The 19,435-nt window shown below is 42.6% G+C and overlaps 1 protein-coding gene across 5 annotated transcripts in view; it reads left to right on the top strand.

Annotated features, from left to right (window-relative positions):
• PDZD2 (PDZ domain containing 2) overlaps positions 1–19,435 on the top strand; it is a 202,250-nt gene that overhangs the window by 19,894 nt on the left and 162,921 nt on the right. The window contains exon 1 of one of the 5 annotated variants that reach the window (XM_087927413.1): positions 8,631–9,119. The exons of 2 other annotated variants lie outside the window; for them this stretch is intronic. Coding sequence is in view for 1 of the 3 variants with exons in the window: in XM_087927408.1 (XP_087783534.1) it covers positions 9,231–9,268 (38 nt within the window). In the remaining 2 variants the exon portion in view is untranslated. Of the gene's footprint in view, positions 1–8,630; positions 9,120–9,203; positions 9,269–19,435 lie in introns of those variants that run through there. 2 more of the 5 variants (XM_087927410.1, XM_087927408.1) reach the window with 2 other exon arrangements.

Genomic DNA, 19,435 nt, shown 5'->3' on the forward strand with positions numbered 1-19,435 from the left:
CTCCAGAGCCACCCCTTTTGTTTCAGCTGCTCTCGCCTTCTAGCAGCTCTGTGCACACACACACACTGGGAACAGGCTCCCCTGGGTCCTCTGCTTCGCTGCTGCCAGACTTCGAAGGCTCCAGAGGCAGCACTCCACTCCCAGATGGTCCTGGCTCCTTCTCTGCATTGGGCGCAGGACCCTCGTCCGAGTCCTCTCCCAGCTCCTGGACCGATCCCCGTTCTTCCCCACTGTCCGATTCTGCTGCCGTCTGCACAGGCTGCCAGCAAACCACAACAGTACCCAAATAATTCAGTTTTGCCTAGAAACAGGTGAGAAAGCCATTGGGCGATGCCCTGCCATGCAGTGGGGCACTTGGCCAATGGTATTGAATATTGAATATTTTTTCCCTCATGTTTTCTTGCTGGAAATGACCAGGGTTCGTCCCATGAATCCTAGGATGTTCGTAGTCTTCAAGTTAAAGCATTCCTTGGCAATGATAAATATAAGGCAGAAATTGGAGAGCAGAGCATGTGTGTGGTCTGAAGAAATTTTCTTGAAAAGCATAAATTACAATTACTATTTTCTATAATGGAAAAGCAAAAATGCAAATAACCTTTCGATTGCTGTGGTCCTTTTGGTTATATGCGCTCTGTAGGCAACTTCCAACATGAAACAGAATCCAAGTTAAAAATAGTGTTTTTGTGTGTGTTGAAATTATTCTTTGGAGAATAAATGTCTGTGGGTTATTTTTTTGTAATCCTGACCTTTGCATGAGATGAACAAAGAATGTGATGTGCATGTTTTTTACTGAATAAAAAAAACATACTCTCAGGGACACAAATATTAGGAAGAAACTAAAGAAATGATGGAACAAAATATTTTTTAAAAGTAGCAAAACAGAAACAAACACAAATAAGTTATTGGCTGTGTTTTCATGGCACGCTATGCCAGTAATTAGCCATTCACATATTTGTCCTGGTGTGTTGTGTAAACTCAGTTGGTAGGTTTTGTTTATGGTTTAGTATAGAGGTAGTGAACCTGTAGCCAAAATCCCTCAAGGCCTCCAAATCCTATCTATCATTTCAACTCAAGATGATTGATTGGTACAGTACTTAAAACAACAGAAAGCTCATCTTGCGTTGGAAGAAACACTTATTGAAGTATCGAATATATCAAGTGGACATATTCCAGAGCTTGGGGTAAAAGCTGAATTGTAAGAGCAGTGGTCCCCAACCTTTCTGGCTTTGTGGACCAATAGCAAAGCGGGGGGAGCGGGAGAGGCAGTTGTTTCGTGCACGCATCTGCCGCTTGCACAGTCCAGTTCCCAATGGACCACTCACCAGGTCAGGGCTGTGGACCATGGGTTGAGGACCTCTGTGTTAGAGAATGTCTGAAGGCTTGCATCTTTCACCAAGAAAACTGTTTCAGAAGGGGGAAAATGATGAAAAAGTTTTTTTAATAAATCCTAAAACAGGCATAACACAATAAAAATAAAACTCTTCCCTGGGCCTCAGTCCCTTTTATACAATATGGATGGGGGGTGGGGTAGCATATTGTGTGGCTGGGCCTGAGAGCCCATGCGTTGTGGTCTCTTGTCTTAATGTGTGATGTGACTATTTCAGACACAGCTCTGATTGTTTCTTACTTCTCCAAAAAAAAACCCAACAACAACAACCCAACCACAAAAAGGGATTTTCAGAAGATCTTCATGAATGTTAACATATCTGTAGATGGGTTAGAATGGAAGCAAGCTGAGTCATGGTAACTAGGTCTTTCTCTTTTTTTTCTCCAATGTATTCTAAGGAAGAGAAATAAACTTACTGGAATATGCATTACATGTTCAAAGCTGTGGAACATTAGATTAGTAAAAATTATGTTTGAGTACAGCATACCACTCCAAACCCAGAAGAGACCCTCCACCAGGGGTGGGGCTGCTGGGGGTTCGCAGGGGTTCGGGGAGAGCCCCTAGCTAAGATTCTGTGCAGTTTGGAGAACCCCCCAATCCCACTCCTGGCTGGCCCCACCCATCCTGCCCCTCCGTCCCAGGAGTCCCCACGTAGCCCATTTTGGATGCAGGTAAGTGCAGAGCGCATGTGGAGGCTTGGGAAGGGCGAAAAACAGGCCTCCCGGAAGTTTGGGAAGGCTGGAAATGGCTCGTTTCTGGCTTCCAGAGGGCCTCCAGAGCCCGAGGAGGCCATTTTTGCCATCCTAGAGGCTTGAAGAAAGCCTCCAGAGCCCAGGAGGGCAAAAACGCGCCTCCCCGCCCGGTGCAGGAGGATGACTAGGTCACGCCCACAATGGCCACGCCCACCCAGCAACCGGGCAGAGAACCCATTGCTAAATTTTTGAAGCCCGCCCCTGCCCTCCACCCCCAGTATCCCTCCTTTGCTTGTCATAATGTACAAGCAAACTTTGTATGGTCCAACCATATATGAGTCTAATGATTAATTGACTCTTTCAACTACCTTTCAAGATATTATGTAATTGAGGATAATAGAAGACTAATGCATCTGAAGGGCACCAGGTTGGAGAATAGTCTTAGAGGGTTTAAGTTAAGGAGGTTGTTCTTCACAACTATAGGAGGAGGAAGATGTGTTGGATATGTTTGCCACCTTGAGTTACTTGTAAAAAAATAATAAAAGTGGGATACAAATGAATAAATAAATAAAAATGGAGACTGAGTTTTATTTTGGAGATGTCCAGCATTTGCATGCATGGTCTTTGGCTCCTTCTCACGGGACACATGAATCATGGACTCTAAGTTGTGAATTCCAGATGCAGGAGGTCCAGATAAGAGGAAGTTTCTGCGTGTCTGTTTCTTGTCAGCCTTCGTTGGCAATAGATCTTTCAAAGAATTCACGTACAATAATGCATTGTTTATGTTGCACCATGGGAATGTTCTGTATGTCTCTTTCTTTCTTCTCTCCCATTATGCATTCCAGTTCTGAAGCTGGTTTCATGTTTTTTTCTTTTAGGTCTAATGCAAGCAAACAAGGTTTGCACCACGTTTAAACAACAATGGAATGCGAATGCAATATAGTTTCATGTGCTGAGAGGATAAACTTTTAGGCTAAAAAAGAAGTTGCTAAACCTCGCTTGAGGCATTATCTTGAAAATTATTCTACGCAAATTCGGCCAATGTTTGAAAATGTATGTAATTCAGTACAAGTAGTCCTCAAATTATAACTATTTCTTCAGTGACTAAAGTTACAATAATATTGAACGAAGTGACTTATGACCAATCCTCACAGTTATGACTGTCACAGCATACCGACGGTCACATGATTAAAATTTAGGTGTTTGCACTCAATATGTACTTATGGCGGTTGCAATGTCTTGGCTTCACATGAGTGCTTCCTGGTTAAAAGATTAGGTGGTGACATCATCCTTGTCTGGCGGATGCCTGATTGAAGGCTCCTTACATGTCCACATTAATGTGCCTGCCAAAGTGGTACCTGTCTATCTACTCGCAATCACGTGCTTTCGAACTGCTAGGTTGGGGGACCTTGCCCCATCTCAGATGTGACTTATTTAACAACTACCTTGCTTAGCAGTGGCAATTCTAGTCTCAATGGTATTATAAGTAAGTAGGTCATAAGTTACCCATGCTTGAAATTCTATGGAGTTTATAGTTAATGTTTAATAACAGAGAATTTTTAATTGGTGATACTTAAAGGAATTGCATAGATAACATACCAGTAATACCATGCTCTGCCCACTACTAAAGATTTTGCAGCTGTTTTTGGACTTCTGTAAATATTTATTTATGCCAGCCTTTCTCAATCCTGAAGGTGTACTGGATAACAAATCTCATCATTTCCAGAAAGCCCCGTGGTTGGAGATTGTAAGATATTCAGTCCAGCATTTCTAGGAAATCACAGATCAGAGAACGATAATCTAAGCCATTAAATCTCAACCAGGTTGGGGCCAGGGTATTTCAAGGTGGCCACAGGTGAAAAACATGTTACAACATGAAAAAGTAAAGGAAACCCAAATAAGCTTCATCACTCCAAGAAATGGCTTGTAAAACTTTAGCTTATTGTCGTTTTTTTTTCTTTTGAAACAGATGGACACAACATTTCCAAGTTTTAATTTCCTTTATTTTCTAAGAATGCCTACAGGGCCCAGTTGTATTCCTGTAAATAATGATATGAAATAATACCAAATCTAGCAGTTTGCTTTGTAGAACATTGACTTCTACTTTTTTAAAAATAAAAAAAGGATTCTATAATAAAATGAAGTAAAATAGGGAATGGAGGCCAATAGACATCAAAAGATGTATTAACAGGGGTACTGATGTAAATGATACCATGTTACTCACCTTTGACCTAAAGATTTACAGTAAGTAGTTAGAAAGTACAGATAGTCCTCAAGGTATGACCATTTGCTCATTGCCTGAAATTATGATGGTGCTAAAAAGTGGACTTACGATCCGTGCCCAAAAATGGGTAGAAGGCAAATCAAGCTGTTGATGACTTAACTATGCTCCTACAACCTGCAGATTAAAATCAATTGTAGATCTAGCCAAGGCTCAGGCATGCAACAGATGATTATCCATACCAAAGGTAGAAATCCTATACTATGAAAATCCAGCACCAATTTTTACTGTAGTACGAAATTGAACTGAGGCATATTAAATTCAGAAACCTGGTCTGGAGTTCTTGGAGACCAGAGGTTATGGCAAGTTCTTGTTGAAGACTGTGGAATAGAGGAAGGAGCCGGAAAGACCAAGCATGTATATCTAGAGAGAAGAATTGTCACTGAATTCTGGCCTTGTACATTTGCATACTTAACCAGGTATGCAACCAGGCCAGGGAAATTAAGGGGGAATAATTGTGTTAGGGCAACAGTGCAACTGTTTCAGCCTCCTTTTTACAGCCAATGTCAGCTGCCACCTCATGCTCACGCTGTGCAACTGTTCGGTATCAGCTGCCATGAGCTCAAGGGGGCCTGGATGAGGGTGTGTGTGAGGGAAATAAAACTTAATCATATCTCTCCAAGATGGGCTTCAAAGTTAACCAGCTGGCAATGGAACACAGTTGCACACCAAACATACACTTGAAGTGACTGTTGTAACATCTTATTTGAATTTGATTGGACATGGGGGCCCAGTAATGGAAAGTGATTAAGAGAGGGAAAAGTTAGGCTTGGGTATTTTGGCACATGGTTCTCCATTTTGGCTATGTAGTACTGTAATTCACTTGACTTCTAGTAAACTATACCTTTATCAATAAATGGAATTAAGGATCGTCCTTACTTAGAGGTTCAAGCTGAGGCGGGTCTGACAGCCTTAGACATCTTGGGCAAAAGGGAATGGATTTGGATGCTTTTAGTTCTCATCTTGGATATGATTTAGTTCAGTTGCAGGTAGTAGCCCTATACATCTAAAACTAGTTGGTCTTAAACAATCCTGCAATTTATATTTCTTTTCACCAGATGATCAGTTTCTAGACTTGAAATCCTACATGTTGGAAAGTTCTTGGCCAGTGTCGATGCTGTGATATTTTTCTGTAGGGCCTCAGAATAGTTTACAAAAGAACAACTAAAACAGTCTTAAAAGCTATCCGTCTACAAACAATTCCCTAAACCAGCTATCCTAAAAGACAGGAGGTGTTTTTTCTCTTTTTTTTTAGATCAACCAATCTGAAAGGCAGACCAAACAGCACTGCACTCCTGACACAATTATCATCCAAATGTTTGGTAAATATGCATATTTAATGCATCTTCAATCATTGTTTAAATTAGAAGAGAGCTTCTGTATTACCAATAGGTGGCAAGAGACAGAAATCTCTAGGTCTTTGCGATCACCTGTTGGTGGCCCAGTTTTTTGCATTTCATAGATCCATTTTACTTGAGACAAACACAAACACATCCTGGGATGTTCCCCTATCCCTGGTCTTCTTGAGACAAACACGTCTGTTTTTCTTCACAGATCTTGTTTTTGTAGCCTTGGCCATTTTTATCCTCTGTTGACTGACATCTTCCTTGAAGCGCAGTGTCCAGAATTAAACGCACTGTGTAGTTTAAGGATATGTTGAAGGCAGTGTTTAGTTTCTGGCTGCATCCTAATTACACATAGGGATTTTGCGCTCTTGGCTATTTTCTCAGGGTCATAAATAGGCTTGTGCAGTGCACAGTTAGTATCCCCAAGGCCCTCCCATTGCCTTTACATTAATTTTTAACAGAGTTTTAACCATCCTTGCCTTTTTAGATTTTTAACTGTTTTTAAAAATATTTTAATATTTTATTGACATCGCTCCAAGTCCCTCTGTGAATGGATGAATGAATGAATTCTTTATTGGCCAAGTGTGATTAGACACACAAGGAATTTGTCTTGGTGCATATGCTCTCAGTGTACATAAAAAGAAAAGATACTGTGAGGCAGTTCAAAAATGTGATAAATAAGTAAATAGTGTGATCATGTGTGTGTGTGTGTGTGTGTGTGTGTGTGTGTGTATGTATATGTATGTATGTATGTATGTATGTATGTATGTATGTATTGCTTAGTGTGGTAAAGGAATGCAATAATTATAAACCATGCTTTCATCACCTGGCATTTTGGACAGATCCAAGTCATTTGGACAGCTTGAATAAACCACGATTAAGCAAACCATAAATTAATCCCAAATGTGAATCCAGCCTATAGGCTTGCTTGTGTAGCTCAATCACAGGAAGTTTAAAACAGAGTAGTGCTCTTTAACAAAACAGTGTGGCTTTAAAATGATTGCAAGAGGCCCAAACCCAATTTGGTCTAGTGGTTAAGGCAGTGCCCCCCCCAGTCTTTTGGGTACCAGGAACCGGCTCTGTGGAGAAAGGATTTTCCACGGTCTGGAGGGGGCCTGGTTTTGCATGCTGCCTGCATCCCACGGATGGGGCTTCACTTGTTTCCGTGGCCCAGTTGCCGACACGCTGTGGACCAGTTCCGGTCCGCCAACAGTGGGACTGGGGACCCCTGGATTAAGGCATCAACCTAGAAACCTGGAGATGCTGACTTATAGTTCTGCCTTAAGCATGAAAGCTGCTTGGGTGACTTTGGCCTGATCGCTAGGAGATGGTGAATTCTAATCCCCCCTTAGGTTTGGAAGCCGGGTGGGTGACGTTGGGCCAATGACTCTCTCTCTCAGCCCAACCCACCTCACAGGGTTGTTGTTCTGGGGGTTAAAGAGGAGGAGGAGGAAGGAAAAGGTTCTGACTGTGAGAACAATCAGCCAACGGAACAGAAGTTGCCTTTGGTAGTTATGGGAGCTTCATCACTGGAAGCTTTCAAGAAGAGACTGGACTGCCATCTGTCAGAAATGGTGGAGGAGGGTTGGACTAGATGACCTACAAGGTCCCTTCCAAATCTCTGTATCTCGAGCCGTCAGTTATGTGAAAAATAATAGTAAAGGCGAGAGAAAAACAATTAAAATCAGACATGGTACCTTCCACAGCCCTCTCTCCATTTGGGGAATTTGGTTTCCCTCCAGACAAAAAGTCCATCCATGAGGCCTGTGAGAAACCTTAGGAGAGGGCTTGGGATGCTCCGGTTTCTTTGGCCAGGAGGACCTTGTCCCGGCCGTTCGTTGCCCAGGTCCCCGCACAGCCCTGAACAAAAGTTTGCAGGAGAGCCGCCTTGGCCAGCCCACAGCGGGACTGTGAGGTAAATCTCCAAGCAACAAAAGCGTTGCCGCTTCTTGCATCAAGGCGGGAAGCCCTGAGGAGGAGCGCTATAAGCAGCTTAGCTGCCTCGGTCGCGCTTCTTAATCACTTTGCAGAGGGGGAGGGGGCGGGGGGAAGGAAGGGAAGCGGGTAAAAAAAAGGCTGTGCCCCTCCCGGGGTGGGGGTGGGGGAATGATCCTGCCGGCTGAAGTTATCCGAAGCAGCGAAAGGAACTGCGCGCAGGGGAAGGTGGAAAGGAAATGCTTGAGCGGTGCGGTCAGATCAGACCCTGTCACTCAGCCAGCTGGGGCGGGGGTGGGGGAGGGGAGGGCGGAGGTCTCCTCTGACCATCGCCTTCCAGGGTCGCCTCCAGGCCCTTTTCCTGCCCCAGGCCTCGCCGGTGCCTTCTTGAGGTTAGGGAACCAGCCATGCCAGGAGCTCGCGGGATAGCCGTAGGGGCGCACCGATCTTGGCGCTGACCTTCCTTCCTTTCTTTCTTTCTTTCTTTCTTTCTTTCTTTCTTTCTTTCTTTCTTTCTTTCTTTCTTCTTCTTCTTCTTCTTCTTCTTCTTCTTCTTCTTCTTCTTCTTCTTCTTCTTCTTCTTCTTCTTCTTCTCCTCCTCCTCCTCCTCCTCCTCCTCATTTTTCTTCTTCGCCCCCCTCCCCCAAATGTTTCTCGGCTTGACAGCAAAGTAGTTGAGGGTTTGCTTATTCCCTTCTCTAGCGGGGTTTGTTTGGAAGGGCCAGCTCTTCTCGCTGCTGCTGCTGCAACCCAGAAATAGGTGAGATTTCACCTGCCCGTTGAAAGCCCTCTGGGGCTTGTGCCCGCTGAGGCTGCCAATCTCTCCGTGGAAGAGGAGGAGGAGGAGGAGTGGACGGGGTTTTCTCTGCCTCTTTGACAGCTGAGCGCCTTGCAACTGACAGAGCAGCGTCAGAAATGCCTCGCGATCTATTTGTTTTCCTTTTGCCAGAAGCATCGAGGAGGAGGGGAAAACACGCCCTCCGCCTTCTGGAAACTCAATGAAGCAGCTCCAGAAACCCTTACTTCGTTCCCCCCCTCCTCCCCATGCATAAACAAATCCATTTGTGGGGGAAAAGAGCTTTCCCCCCCAGCAGAAGCCAAGCCAGCAGCAGCAGCAGCAGCAGCACTAGCTGCTGGATTTTGCTCCTTGAGTATTTAAGTTCCCCTTCTCCTTCTCTTTCTATCTCTCTTTTCCTCCCTCCCTCTCTCTTCCTCCCTCTCTCTTCCTCCCTCTCTCTTTCTCTCTTTCTCCCTCTCCCTCCCTCTTTCTTTTTCTCTCTCTCCCTCGTCTCGGGTGCCAGTCAGCGATTAAACTAATTAATAGACTTAACGGGATTCTAAGCCACCCGCTCACCGATTAATCCAGAGATGCCAGCTGCTCCTTAAAGAAATTCCACAGAAAGCAAGTCTTTTAAAGAGGAGGAGGAGGAAGAGAGAAGGGGAAAAACACCTCCAGGGAGATCTCAAAAGGAGAAGAGGTAGGAGTAACGGATGGTGAAAGTCTTTCAGAGAAATGGGCGAGTATTTGGTCGCTTCTGCGTAAACGGAACTGGGAAGCTAAAAAAGAAAAAAAAAGTTATGTAACTAAAATGACAACTCCCACGCCAGTGGTGCTTTCCTCGGAAAGGTAAAACTCTGGGGAAATGGATATCCTTTCATTATGGCTAATTGTTGTTTATGGTTGTGGGAAATGCCCGGTTTGCACTCTCTTTTAAGAACGTTGTTTAAAATGACTTTGGTTTGTGAAACCATTGCCACAGCTGTGCGTTTGAGCGACAGTGCCTTCTTACCAGTGCTTTTGGCTTCGGTCGTGGCTTTGCAAGGAACGTTTTTGATCAGATTTGGTCTCGTTTGATTAAATGGAGAAGATGCATCAGAACTCATGAAGGGCTCCGTGGTGCCAGAACTGAGCCCCGGGGACAGTGTAGAGCTGCGACAGCAGCCTCAAGGAAAACCAGGGATTTTGGAGAAATTGGATGTTGGAATCCTCAATAAATCAGAGCAAGCACCGCTTGGGGACTCCTTCCCCATCCCTTGCTGGATTTGAATTTTCAAGAATGCAAATATAGACAGACCTAGATTATTGTCCCAAAGAGGTGAACATTCACTGAGAATGTTTTACAATTACAACCAGCAATTGTTTTACCAAAAGTTGTATGTGCTAATGCCCACGGACTCACCAAATGGTTCTTATCCCACAGGGACCTTACAGTAATAGTGATAACATTCAGTGCAGAAAGTGAGAGGTTTGTTTTAACAAGGCTCACCTTGTTGTATGTGCTTGTGGGTTTATATGGGTGTGTTCTACGCTACTGAATGAAATGGGTGGGGATTGGATCCTGTAGGAAGAGGAGCTTTCTATTCAGTGCTTCGATGAGTGTGAATTTTGCTACAAAAATGTGAAGACTATATTTTTATAGGTAACCTTGAGCTTGCAGGGATTGGCTTGGTTAAAATAAACTTTATAAGCATGCATGCTATTAGTGCTGTTTTGGTACGGCTTTGGCTCACAGTGAGACCACAAGAGGGAGTGGGTGGGCAGAAAAATTGTGTATGAAACAAATACATGATAGTCCTCACTTAACAAACATTTCCTTAGTGACTGTTCAAGGTTACAACCGTGCTGAAAAAGAGAGACTTACAACTAGTATTGCACTTAAGCCCATTGTAGCGTCCTTGTGGTCACATAATTGCAGTTTGGATGCTTAACAGTGGACACACATTTCTGACTGTCACAGCATCCTGCAGTTACCTGATCACCATTTGTGACCTTTCCACTGGCTTCCAAAATGCAAAGACAATGAGGAAGCCAGCAGGAGGTCACAAGTAACAGTCATATAATATTTCATTTAGTGACTGCAAGTGATTCACTGAATCACCATCACCCTGGCGGCTGGAACTGCTTGTGATAAGGGCAGTCATGTGATGTTTGAAGTGCATCAGAACTCATGAAGGGCTTCACTTAGTGACAGAATTGCCAGCCCAAGTTAGGGCTGTTAAGCGAGGACTACCTGTAAGTAAAATATGGGTTAGTAATAAAAAGTAGCAGGGATTCTTTAAATGTTTCGTTATTCAAAAGTATTCTTACTGTTAAGAGCAGCATTTTGCCAAATCAGTTTGTAGCCTTGGAGTCCTATTTTCGGAATGCTATTAGCAACTCTACAGTTCAAGTTATCAGTATGCATACCGCTGCTTCAAATAAACAAATGCATAAATAAAGTATGGTGGGATGACCTCAGGGCTGCTTAGCATCTATCTCCGTGATAGACAAGTAGCGTCTCTTTAAATACATTTGTGTCAAGAATTCCCTTTATAAAAGATCATAAGCTGGAAAACTGAGTGAAGCTTTTGCTCCTTCTGTGTCCTTCCAAATTATGAAGCCCAGAAATCCTGATACCATGTTGGAAAGCTTAATGGGGAGTTCATGTTTTTCCCGTACAGACTCAGTATCTAGTAGCAAGGATGGGAAAGATTGTTGCTGGACATTGGGGGGAGTTGCTGACATCGGTTGATTGGACAATGCAAGGAAATTCGATAAAAAAAACCCATTTCCTATGAAGGTAAAGTTACACAGTCAGAAAGATCTGTCCTATCTTGGAATGGGGACAGTCCGTCAGTCAAAAGCATCCTTCCAGAAGTACAGATTACAGAATAAGAGAGCTAGAAGGGACCTTGCAGGTCTTCTAATCCAACCCCCTGCAAAGCAGGCAACCTGTGACGGCGAACCTATGGCACGTGTGCCACAAGTGGCACACAGAGCCATTTGTGCCGGCACTCAAGCCACAGGCAAACTTACCTCACTGCGCATGCGCACGCCTCACAGCTGATTCTATTTTGGTTAGTTTGAGGCCTTTTTCGGCTTCCCGGAGGCTTGGAAAAAGCCTCTGCAAGGCTTTTCAGGACGAAATAGGCCCGTTTCATCACTTCCCGTAGTACCGGAAGTGATGAAACAGACATATTATTCAGCCTAAAAAGCCTTGCAAAAGGCCTCAAAAATCAGCTGTGAGACGCAGTGCAGGTAAGGGGGTGGCGGGTTGGTGGGATTGTGTGAGCATGCGCAGGGTGTGTGTTGGGTGCGTGCATTGCATTCTGGGTGCTGGAATGTGAGTGTGCATGCGCTAATGAGTGCCCAATTTTGGGCACAGGAGCCCCAAAAGGTTAGCCACCACTGCCCTATACCATTTCAGATAAATGGCTGTCCAATCTCTAATTAAACACCTCCAATTCTTCTCTGACTTGAGTTTTGCTGCTAGTGGTTACTGTCATGTCCTTTCTTTTCTATATTTGATCTGTAGACATTTGTAATTTTATAAACTGCACCTTTCCAGCAATACGCTAACAATTTAATCTTTCTTAGCCTTATCCAAACTGTCACCATTAGAAAGGGTTAAACGTAAACATTTGGGATCCATAGCCACCATGGCACCAGTTTAGGGAAGACTGCTCCATTCAGTCAGCCACAAGAAGAACATTCTGTCCAAAAATGCTTGTAACCTAATTTTACCGTGTCACTCCTACCAATAAAGCTTGCAGTAAGAAAAATGTATGAATAAACCATAGAACCGGTGTTCATTTGTTTGATGTTACCTTAGGCACTTGGCATAAAATAATAGAATCTGGTTCAGCCAAAATCATCATAGTCCAAGTAATAAACAGGAACATAAGAAGTGGCTTGGATCACGCAACAAGCTAAGTTATATTGAGTTTTGTTCATTTTAGATTTACTATGTTTGTGAATCCATCCATCCACTGAGGCTTATATGCCCACTGCTTACGGCTTTGCAATTTATTTATTCATTTATTCAAGCTGTTGTTAAACAATGGTTTACTGGGTCACTGAATTAGATTACTAAGCCATTTAATTTTGAAAAGACTGATCCAGGGCCATGAGTACAGTAGCATCCTGGAAAATGGCAATAGCTCAATATTTTTTGTAAGATAGTGGCCTATATTAAAGGAGTTAAGCTCAAATCAAAGTTGATTTTATTTATAGCTCCTTTCCCAACTTGATATCCTCTTGATCTGTTTCTATAACCATAATTCTCAGCTACAATTTTGGTCATGCAGGCTGGGGGGTATGGAAGATGAAGTTCAAGGCATCCAGAAGGTACCAAGTTGACAGTAGGGATCCAATGGTAAATAGGAGGACCTTAACATGTTTTTTGTGATATCCTCTGTGCTCAGTCCATTCATACTTGGGTTGCAGTGTCACACACAACTTCATAAGATGCATTGTAATGTCATAAAGTAAACAGATGTTTCATTTACTTGACCACCTTGCTTCTTGCATATGCCTATATCTGTTTTGATGGCAGAAACTTTTGTAGAGTTCTTTGCAAGAATATGAAAATTGTTCATCATTGTCCTCTTTCAAGATGTTCCTTAACTTCTCAATCTTGTCTACAGCTTTGTTATTTCCTAGTGGTTCTTCATCCAAGTAGTAACCAAGCGTGATCCTGTTTAGCTTTTTGAGATAGGCCAAGATTGGCTAGGTGTGCTACTTAAATGGACCAGAAACTTGAAAAGGAACATAAAAAGCAAGAATTATCATGTGGAAATGTTAGCATTAGTTCTTTCCATGCTCCAAATGGTTTAAAGGTACAGTATCTCCACATTTGTTCAAAAGCAATCTGATGTCAGATTGGGGGACATCTTTTAAATCGGCCTTCCTGTGGTTTAATGTGGCGTGCAGTATGGACCATGGGAACTCTTTGTGACTCAGTTCACTTGATCCAAGAATAGTGATACTTTCCTTCCTGCCTCCCTTTCCATCTTAGAACTCGGTTGAGTTTAGCAGTAAATGGAGTGGAAGTGAAGCATTCATTGATCATCTTTAATTACAGGCAATTTGTGAGCACCGCAGTTTATGCTGTGCTCAGATTTCAGCCCAACAGACAAGGGAACAGATTAAAGACTCTCATTTGTCTGGTGCCAAAGTGACAATTGTTGCCCAGCAACATGGAGGGCGTGTATCCTTCTCAGTGTATGAATGAAGAATTGCTGAATTACTAGCATTAACAACATTCCATATTTCATTCTTTGGGGCAACTTCAAAACTGGTTCTATGTATAGTGATTCTGGGATCCAACTCTTGAACTGTTTCCCATTTTAATCTAGCATTCTGTGAAAGTATTTATTTAGAATATGACAGTTTCCTAGTTTCGGTGCTGTTGACATCAGTGACCCCAAAATAAATGTGATTAACTTTTCTATTTAGGAATAGGCTAAAGATCTTTGGAATCTTGCCTTAAAATCTTGCTGCTTCTTCAGGATTTGCATAAAAATTCTGTTAGGTAGAAGTTAAAGGTCGTTCTCAATTTATGATTGGTCTTTTAGCCACTGTTCAAAGTTACAGTGGACCTTCCAAAAGCTACTTATGGTTCTGAAATTCCAATGCTCCCTCTCCACAGTTACGTTGAGTGTATTTTGGGTGCTCGGCAAACAGCCTGCATTTATGGCCATTTACAGTGTCTCATAATGATGTAACAGGCATAAAAAAGGGTTTGCTTACATGATGTCCTGCTTTACAACTCTCATGACTTATAACTGTAATTGCCTGGCTAAATAATGGTCATATGTGAAGGACTACCTTTGTACTGATATATTGTAGTAATACTCTGATTTTGACCTTTTCGTTACTGGTATGTTAAGACAGCCAATTAGATTTTTAAACCATGGCTTGTGAATTGGCATATAGCGCCAGTCCATCCCATTGTGGCTTTTTCATTTAGTCTGGTATATGATTTAAGGTCTGTTAGCATCCACTATCTTAACAGGGAAGATTTAAAAAGAGACAGTAAAACTTAAGACGAGTTTGAACCCCTGGCATTCTTCAGATGTATCATGACTGTGTTCCTAATGATTAGGGATATTAGGAGCTGAAATTTCTAATTTCATATCTGAAGAGTAATTGTGGGGTAAAGGCTGGATTAGATTATTTTGGTTAAATGAGAATCACTGCTAGATAATTAAATTGTAGTGACAGACAGAAAAGGTTCTTGGATTTCTAAGGTTGTTTGATATACAGTATTATCATCCAGTTATATTTGTTTATCTAAGTGACATTAACTTGATAAAGGAATGAAAGAAAATGGGAATATATATGTAGATATTGAATAGATTTAGAATACTCCAGTAAAATACTATATCGTAATTAGACTTCATACCTCTTGAGATCCTTATTTATTGTGATAAGGATAGCTCAGTATAAGAAAATCTATATAGCTCAGGCAGGGGTGGGATTCAAATTTCTTAACAGCCGGTTCTGTGGGCATGGCCTAATTTGTGGGTGTGGCTTGATGGTCATGTGACTGGGGTGGGAGTAGCTTGCTGACTGGGCGTGGCTAGGTGATCATGTGACTGAAGAGGCCCCGGGCAGGTGGCCACGTGACTGGCAAACCAAATTTAAGTGGTCGTCGCTTAATGACCAGATCCTCACTTAATGCCAGTTGCTTAGCAAGTATTTTTTGCCACTTTCCAAGGCCAGGGGAGCCCTGGAGAGGGCAGGGCAGGTGGCCATGTGAATGGCAAACCAAATTTAACTGGTCCTCGTTTAATGACAAGGTCCTCACTTAATGGCCAGTTGCTTAGCAAGTATTTTTTCCCAGTTTCCGAGGCCTGGGGAACCCTGGGGAGGGCAGAGCAGGTTGCCATGTGACTGAGAACCTGAGAATGGATTGATAATCTTAAAGTTCTACCAAAGCAGTACATTCAGATATGAATATTACCTTCATCCAACTGCATCCCCATGAAGATGAAGAGAACAAATTGAACTCAAACTCAACTATACAGTTTTCTTGACAATAGTATGGAAATGATTTCCCACCACTGTCTCCTGGGATGTGTTTGGATATATTGTTAGAACTTGATGGAAAGGAACTTGAATGGAAGCCCTTGTCCAAGGAAGACAGCTCTAGCATTGTCAACCTTCCCAGGTAGAACAGACAGGGAAAACGAGCAGATGAGCTAATTCTACATTAACAGAATCTTGCAATGTTTCTGCAAGTGCGCATATCTTGCAGTCTCCTTTATAGTCTGAGAAGCTAGGAATGGTCTCTTTTGAGTGCCTTGATCCACTCGTTTTGCAGCTGTGGGCTGTGCCCTCTCTCTGACCATTCTCTAGGCAGCATTTCTTCGTCCATCTTTCAAGGTCTTTTTTCACTTACTGTACAGGTGTTCCCCAGAGGGCCCCCATCTAGTTCTAACCAGATTCCTGCTTAGTTTCCAAGGCCAAACAAAGTCAGAGGACACAACTATGCTAAGGAACATCTCCGTTACACCAAGTGTAATGCTTGTTTTAATAAAGAGTAAATTTAGGGTTTTAGGAGCAGTAATTTTACTATATACAAAATTTTCTATACTTCCAAAAATGCTAATTTACATGGGAAAACTTCCAATAATTTGGCAGATGTAGTGTACTTCCTGGTGGAACACTGTGTACAATTTTATAGGCAGAGTTAAAAATCTGAATTGCATCTGAATTGCGTCTTTTGAACTGAATCTTATTAGAAAAGCATATAATTAGTTATTTGTGCTCATTTAATACGGTAAATTTGAGTTTGTATCTCAATAGAGAAGATAAAATAATGCCTACTTTAGTTTACTGTCTTATCTGTTGGAATAGAATAGAATAACAGAATTGGAAGGGACTTTAGAGGTCTTCTAGTCCAACCCCCTGCCTAGGCAGTAAACCCTGCACCACTTCAGACAAGTAGTTATCCAATCTCTTCTTAAAACTTCCAGTGTTGGAGCATTCACAACTTCTGGAGGCAAGTTGTTCCACTGATTAATTGTTCTGTCAGGAAATGTCTCCTTAGTTCTAGGTTGCTTCTCTCTTTGATTAGTTTCCATTTGTTGCTTCTTGTTCTGCTCCCAGGTGCTTTAGGGAACAGTTTGATTCCCTCTTCTTCATGGCAGCTCCTGAGATATGTGTCAGGCGCACAAAACCAGGATCCAGAATAGAATTCAAAAACATTATGAGTTTATTCCATGCTACAAGAATCTGAACGGTGAAGGCAAATTGGCACCAGATAACAGTCAATAGACTTAGGTCTCTTCTGGGGGCGTAGTGACTCCAAACTGATGATATGTTTTACCACGCCCTCAGTCTCAGCCTGGTCATCTCCTACATTATGCCTACTCTGATTCCCACCCCCGCTTCTATTCCTCCTCTTGAAGTATGAGTGTTTGTGTTGGATTTCAGGATCCAGGACTGCAAAACACAAAAGAAAACAAACAACACCCCCCCACCACCACCTTTCTCCTTTCAGCCATCAGAGCACCAATGGAAGGGCAGGGCAGGATAGTGAAGACTGTGAAGAGACATTTGTGTGTAGAGAGAGAAAAACACAGGGAAAATCCTACCACTCTTGAAATGACCTTTCAGTGACCAACAGATTGCGCTAGCAATTCCTTATCAAATACCATTCATTCAAAGTTTTAATCTTGTGCTTAGTTGTTGCAACTTCCTTTAAAATTCAGCTGCTTTTCTTTCTGTTTGGTATTTTGTAGCTGGAAGACATTCCTGAGCTAACCCGCAGTGGCCTATAGCCCCTATGTTTTGGAGAAAGTCAAAAAGACAAAGGATGTGTCAGAATGGATTTTTAAAAAAGCAATAAAAGCAATTTCTTGCCTACCCATTTCTAAACTCATTCAGAAAAAGACAGAAAATTTCTACTGGCTCTAATCTTTAAATTGTTTTGGATCCCCAAAAGTTAATGGGGGAAAAAAAAAGGAGGAACAGCCATGAAATTTTCTTTATCCAGATCTGAAGTCAAAAGTTTAGGACAACCAAGGGTTATCTGTAATTATTCCCACTGGAAGACTTCAAAAGACATTCTTATTGCCTGTTCTGGTTTATTTTCCAGAAGCGGTTGTTTAGAAACTTCCAAATGCCATTCACAGCTGCAAATTCAATTTTCTCAGCTACTATCATGGAACGTTTAAGAAAACCCAGCTGCTTTTAAAGGAGAGCAGCGGAATCCAGTTAAGCAAGATCTAATAAGCATGGCAAAACAGCGGCTTCACCCTTCTCGCACAGAATTTGTATGAGAGCTAGTCTACAGAAAAAATGCTTGGACTATTTTAAATTTAGAGGAAAGCACTGTACGCCTGAATGTGTCACACGCCAAACACGGTTTCTTGATTATAGATAGAAGGATGTTAAGAGGACGAGGTTTTTAAGGCAGTGTTTTCCAAAAGCTAATGAAAAGGGGGATGCTAGCTCTCTGGGCATTTCATTCTATCAGTTCTGACCTCAGGTTTGGCTTTTCCTTTGCAGAAAGGCATGGTGCACTGCTGAACACTATTAATCGGGTTGGCTCCTTTTGCAAAAAAATAAATAAAATAAAGAGAATAGATTGTTTATTTGGATAAATTTGCTCCTAGGAAGAAGCAACCTTTTGATGCAAACATGGTCCTAAGGCATAGTATTCAGCTTTGTAGCATTGATTGATTGTGCTATCCTTCTGGCCATCTCCAGGGGTTGGGAGAGGGGTACTGTTCTGTAGAGATCTTGTCCTTCTTTCGGGCATGGTTTTGTTTAGTGGTGGGGGCAGGAGAGGGATAAAAACCTACAGCTCTTTGTTGTGGGTGTTGCACGGATCAACTCTCTGGTCCTTCCTAATTCATGCCTATCTGAAGGGCCGCCCGGGAACAGCTGTACAGGCAGAGGAAGAAGGCTGAGGAGGAGGCATTGGGCTGCTGCTGATTGGTCATTGAAACTAGTCAAGAGGAAAGAAGGATTGGGGGTGACATGATAGCAGTATTCCAATATTTGAGAGGGGACAAAGAAGAGGGGATCAACTTATTTTCCAAAGCACCAGAGGGCAGGGCAAGAAGGAATGGATGGAAACTAGTGAAGGAGAGAAGCAAGCTGGAATTGAGGAGAAATGTGCAAACAGCGAGGACGATTAACCAGTGGTGTAGCTTGCCACCAGACATGGTAGGAGCTCCATCACTGGAGGTTTTTAAGAAGAGACTGGACAGACATTGGTCTGAAATGGTATAGGGTCTCCTGCTTGAACAGGGGGCTGGACTAGAAGACCTCCAAGGTCCCTTCCAGCTCTATTCTGATTGGATTGGATTGAAGTCTTTTAATGAGAGAAGTCTTTTAATGGCATGGGGTCAATTTAGAGGGTAAGAAAGATGACCTTGATGAAAATATGCAACAGCCATTATCTTCCCCAACCCTTAGTCCTAACCCTAACTTCCCCACAGCTCAGAGGTGGTTCTGACCAGTTCTGGAGTAGCTGCGAGAACCTGCAAATCCCACCTCTGACTGCAGAGTTTACAGAGTTTCCCCTGCCACGCCCACCAAGCCACGCCCACAGAACAGTAGTAAAAAAAATTGAATCCCACCACTGCCATAGCTACTTTTGAACTAGTTTCAAAATTACAATGGCTCTACACACACACACACACACACACACACACACACAGGGAGGGAGGGAGGGAGGGAAAGAGAGAGAGAGAGAGAGAGAGGTGATGGGAAAGAGATTTTGAGCATTTGACAACTGGCTCACTTTTATCACTTCTAGCCTGTGGTCATGCAGCCATTTGCAATGTTATTTTTTCCTGGTTTCCAGTATTCATTTCTTGTTCCATTAAAAAATGGCCATTGGAGAAAATGAATTTTCTTAACGACTGTGGCATTCTCTTTAACAACCATCACAAAAAATGTGTCTGGTCATATGATGCCTCATCTTATGATTACAACGGCTGACGGCCATGATTCCAGTCTCAATTACAGTCATAAGTCGAGGCTTGTCTGTACGACACAGTGTTTCTTAAACTC

This window comes from Pseudonaja textilis, chromosome 2 (assembly GCF_049901715.1).
Source record: "Pseudonaja textilis isolate UNSWEBS1 chromosome 2, rPseTex1.2, whole genome shotgun sequence".
NCBI classification, from domain to species: Eukaryota; Metazoa; Chordata; class Lepidosauria; order Squamata; family Elapidae; genus Pseudonaja; species Pseudonaja textilis.